Here is a 5167-nt window from a genome sequence, read left to right on the forward strand (position 1 = left end):
AACTAACCTCAGCTTCTGCTCCTCCAGAAGGCTGTTTGTGGCTTAAACTACTGGTTTATTACTCTCTCATTACATCACACCCATTTCTCTGGCACACCCAGGTATATCTGGACCCCAGAAATGGCAGAATCCTGGCTCAAGCTGAGGCAGAGTTCCCCGTTCCACAAAGGCGATACACGTTCACGCCAACCCTGGGCAAATGGGCCCCATGCAGAATCCCCGAGAACCCAGAGGCGGAAAGTTCACTGATGAGTCACAGGTGACTGACACCCAAGCGATAAGGGAAGAGCCTCATTGTGAAAGAGCTCAGCAGACCGCTTAGGTTATGGTCCTTCTCACTCCCTATCAGTGTCACTTGGAGTTTTGCCAAAGGAAGGACTGAGTCAACAAAGATGCTGCCAGTAGCCTGGTGGCTCCTGGAATGTGCCAAATGAGCCTTTTTATCCTCATGGTCAGGAGGACCAGGCTTGTTAAGACACTTCTATTTATTCTACCTCCTTAGGACAACCCGTTAGCCCCTCTGGCAGGGCTGCCTGCTAGTCCATTGGGCACCTCTGTGCGAGCTGGGAAGAAGGGACCATCTGCGGGGGATGGAGAATCGGCTTCCACAGCACCTGAGCTCTCCAGAGCAGACAGGAGAGGGGAAGTATGGCATGTCAGGGCCGTCCTGACCTACCTTTTACATATGGGGAACAAGCCCAGAGAGGGCAATGAACTTGCCCAAGGTCCATAAGTCATTGGTTTTTAAAAAGTAGAGCTCGAGTCTCCGAAGCCCAGCCTATCTGCCTTCCCGGATCCAGTGTGTGACAAGCAGTAGCTTCATGGCCCAGCAGGAGGAGGGAGGGCTACCTTCCCCAGGGCACACAGCAAGCTCAAGGACAGACAAACGCACAGGGTCTCTTCTGTCTCACTGTGTTACTTCCCCGTGTCAGAGAGAGAGACATCATTTCTGAGTACTCATGAGGGCTGATGACAAAAGGTGAGACCTAAATGGAGGCAGATGACTAACGATGGCTTCAGTTCATTCCCCACATCCCCAGCCACAGGGGGGGCGAAGCTTTTGCCTGCCCAGAGCAGTGGTTCTCAACATTTGCAGTGCCCCAAAATAAAAACAGATTGTGGGCCCCGCCCCCAGAGCTGTCGATTCAGTGGGTCGGAGATGGGGCCTGAGCACTTGGGGTTCCAACAAGTTCCAGGGTGATGCTCACGTTGCTGGCCTAGGGACCACACTGAGAACCGCTGTCCTCGAAATACGGCCAACCCGCCCTTTCCTCCCGCACCTTCTTCACTCTCTTCTCCCCCTTCTCTGCCTGTTTCTCCTTTTCTGCTTCCTCCAATTCCTCTCCGGTCCTCTTCTCACCTGCCACTGACTGGGTGCCTGACTCGGGCAAGTCGCCTCCCGTCTCCAGGCCCGAGGAGAGGCAGTGGGCTAGGCCGAGATGCCCCCCGGGAGCTGTTCCCTCGCCGGGGCAGTCGGCCTGGCTCCTCTGTGTCCCCAGATCTCTGTGCAGGTGTGTTGGGAGGGAGCTGCTGCGTGAATGAGATGACCTTCCGGCTACCTCCAGCCCCGACTCTGGGATTCTGACCTCTTCTTCCTTCCACGCCTGAGCTTTTCTCTCTCCAGTTAGACGTGGTGTTTGGAGTCTTTCTAGGACAACAGGAGGGGAGGATGCCCTGGAACGCAGGGCAAGAGGCCCGAACAGCTGGGCCCGGGCCCGAGCGTCAGGCCGCGCTCCAGCAGGGGGCGCGCCGGGGCAGCCCAGGTGTGCGGTCCGGCCGGCGGGGTGACCTGCGCCCCAGGGGCGTGGATTCCGCCCAGGACCTCCCCGCCGCACTTAAGGAGCTCGGGCCCGCGTGAGGCGGGAGCGGGGAGGACGCCCGGCTGCTGCGGACTTTCTCGGACCTGGACCCAGCCCCAGCCCGGCCCCAGCCAGCCCCGACGGCGCCATGCCGGGCCCGAGCCCGGCCTTGTGGCTGCTCCTGGCTCTGCGCACCGGTGAGGCCCCGCTGTGAGCGCCGAAGGCGGGCGGGGGTCCTGGGCCTGGAAATGTGCCTGAGCCCGCGGCTCTGGGGGAGCGAGGCAGGGGACGCAGGGGCTCGGGGTCGAGTGAGGACGGCGGAGGGAACTGGCACTGAAGCGCAGACGGGCATGTCTGGAAGGCTTCTTGGAGGAGGCGGCCTTGAGCCGGGCCTTGAAAACGTGAGGCTTCCGGCGCTCCAGGGAAAAGCGCGGGGCTGAGGCGTGGCGGGGAGGCCGTGGATGTGGCGAGGAGCTCCCAGAGGGCGGCCCCCCTGACGGGCGCGGGAACTCAGGACGACTGTGGGGGCCAGAGCGGCTCTTTCTCCCGAGCCCCGCGGGAGAAGATTCGGAGGGACTGACCCGGAGGGGCGCGGGGTCCGCCCGAGGGGGCCTTGCACATGCAGGACGGAGGTGGGGGCGGAGGCTGGGTCCCCTCGCGTCGGCGCCCCAGGGAGTCGGGGCCGGGATGGTGGGACGGGAGGCGGGGCCTGGGGGAGCGGCTCGCGGGGATGGGGTTCGCGGCACCGCTGTGGCCGCAGGCGACGCGCTCATCAATGCAAACAGTGAAGCCGCGACCACCCGCCGTCTGAACTGTGCCGTTTCCCGCCGGGGAGCTTGGCGCGCTCGGAGGGGAGCGCAGTTCGGCTTTCCAGGGCGCCGCCGGGAGTGGGGAGGGGAGGGCTGTGGAGGAAGCTGCAGTCTCGGCCCTCGGACTGGTGGGGCCGCCACCGGAGGGTGACCTGGTTGCAAGGGGAGTCATGCGTTTCCCTCCAGCACAGGCCTCTGGTGCTGGCTGGGGCAGGGTGATTGGCAGAGGAGCTAAGGCCTGAGAGTCATCAACCCCAAGGGGCTCCAGCACCCCTTCCTCTGGGGCCCCGGCCTGGAGCTCTCGGGGACTCTGACCCGGTCAGATCCTGAGGCATAAGCAGAAGTCCCCTGAGGATCTGTGTGTCTTGGGCTCTCTACATGGGTTTCCTTTCAACACAGAAGCGGGGGTTTATCTGCTTTATGGGAAGATGAAGCAGGCTCTGTCCGAGAGGCTTGAACCCGCCCTGATGGGTCCTCAGCCTCCCTTCTGTGCCTGCCGCCTTCCCCTGGCAGGGCCTGGCACTGTGCCCACTGAGGGTGGGTTTGCAGCCAGCGTAATCGCAGACACTCCCCGAGGGTGCAGGGCCCCTGGAGGGCAGTCCACCCACAGCCCCCTCACCTCACTCTCCTGTCAGTTCATAAGAAAGGCCCAGGCACCGCTGGGTGAGGGAACCCACAGGAGGACGCTCTTTGGGAGGCCTGGAGAGGGGAAGGAGTTTCCACTTCCAGGACCTGCCGAGACTCCCTAGCCAGTGCTCCCACCAGGTAGGGGTAGCTGAGAAGCAACCTGTAGACCTTCCCACACCTCTAAACGGCCGGGTTCTGAGCCATTCCATTTGCCAGCAGCCGTGCCCCTGGTCAGAGAGGCCCTGAGCACAGGAATGCCAGCCCGTCCCCTGTCTCTGTGCCTGTAGGAGGGCAGGGCTGCTGTAGAGGACTGGCTCTCCAGGCGGATGGGCTCACACAGAACTGCTGGAGCCACCCTCCATGGTGGGCTGGGACTGGGCTTGGTGGGGGAGCTGGGCCTCACAGTTCCCTGCCTGCAGTGCTCGGTGGCATGGAGGTGCGGTGGTGCGTCACCTCAGACCCAGAGCAGCAGAAGTGCAGCAACATGAGCAAGGCCTTCCGGGAAGCGGGCATCCAGCCCTCCCTCCTCTGCGTCCAGGGCACCTCGCCTGACCACTGCATCCAGCTCATCGTGGTGAGTCCTCTCCTTTCCGCCCTGCCAGAAAACAGGGCTCTGACTCAGGAGGGAGCACATAATAGCCTCATTCACCCAGAAAGGAGCCGACGCTGCCCTGCCAGGCCCAGCCGATAGGATCTCCCAAGTCTCCCCAGCAACAAGGCCAGCTCGCCTCCCCCGGGGCCCAGGCCAGGAGGTGGGAGCCTCAGGAGGACCCGCTCAGAGGGGCGCCAGCAAGGAAAGGTGCCTGAGAGCCTTCCCTTCCACAAGGCCCCTGCCAAGGGGGCCCAGATGGTGGTGACCCCTCAGTGGCCCCAGGCGGCTACTTGCTCATTTTGCCATGGGGCTTTCCAGAATGGGGCTTGTGTGGTTTCTGGGAAGGAGGAGCAGGGGCTGGACTCCCAGGTGGGTGAGTATGGGGTAGGAAGGCAGGTCTGCTGAGACCTGCTAAAGGACACTGACCATCCTCAGAGGCACCATGAGACAGTGGCGTCCCTCCCGGGTGGGTGCAGAGAGAGCTGGCTTCTCATTCCAGCTCTGCCCCCAGTATGCCCCCAAGAGCTCATCCAGTCATAGGCCCACACTGAGGCCAAGGCTGTGGGTCAGGCTCCATGTGAGGGCAGAAACCGTAAGCATAGACCATCTTAGAGAAAAAAGCCGGAACACCTAGGGTGGCAGTAGAGGCGGGGGGTGGAGGGACAGAAAGCAAGGGAGGCTCACCTTTCACTGCGTGCCATTTTCTACTATCTGATTTTTTTACTAGGATATCTGAGTCCTGCAAAACTAATGATTAGTGTTTTTTAAAATATTATTAAGAAAACAAGGTGAATCCTTGGCCTGGGAAAGGGGGAGAGCCCTGAGCCCTGGTTGGGCTCCAGGGCCAGATAAGAACAGCACAGCCCTCCGGGCCTTGGGGTGGGGCCCCAGGCCATCTGGTTGGTGTCCCAGGTTCTTTGCGGAACAGGCCGGCTGGGCCAGGCTTGGCTGAGCCACGTTTCCTTGCAGGCCCAGGAGGCTGACGCCATCACTCTGGACGGAGGCGCCATCTATGAGGCGGGAAAGGAGTATGGCCTGAAGCCCGTGGTGGGCGAAGTGTACGATCAAGGTAGGAGGGTGGCCAGACGCGGTGGCTCAAGCCTGTAATCCCAGCACTTTGGGAGGCCGAGACGGGCGGATCACGAGGTCAGGAGATCCAGACCATCCTGGCTAACACGATGAAACCCCGTCTCTACTAAAAATACAAAAAACTAGCCGGGCGAGGTGGCGGGCGCCTGTAGTCCCAGCTACTCGGGAGGCTGAGGCAGGAGAATGGCGTGAACCCGGGAGGCGGAGCTTGCAGTGAGCTGAGATCCGGCCACTGCACTCCAGCCTGGGCG

General features: G+C 61.9%; 1 protein-coding gene across 1 annotated transcript in view; it reads left to right on the top strand.

Moving 5' to 3' along the window:
- The first annotated feature begins 695 nt into the window (after positions 1–695).
- Positions 696–5167, top strand: part of MELTF (melanotransferrin) — a 29301-nt gene continuing 24829 nt past the window's right edge. Inside the window, exons 1-3 of the mRNA XM_023214800.3 lie at positions 696–1996; positions 3655–3809; positions 4797–4896. Coding sequence (XP_023070568.1) covers positions 1948–1996; positions 3655–3809; positions 4797–4896 — 304 coding nt within the window. The 5' untranslated portion in view covers positions 696–1947. The remainder of the gene's footprint in view (positions 1997–3654; positions 3810–4796; positions 4897–5167) is intronic.

Source organism: Piliocolobus tephrosceles, chromosome 2 (assembly GCF_002776525.5).
Source record: "Piliocolobus tephrosceles isolate RC106 chromosome 2, ASM277652v3, whole genome shotgun sequence".
Taxonomy (NCBI): domain Eukaryota; kingdom Metazoa; phylum Chordata; class Mammalia; order Primates; family Cercopithecidae; genus Piliocolobus; species Piliocolobus tephrosceles.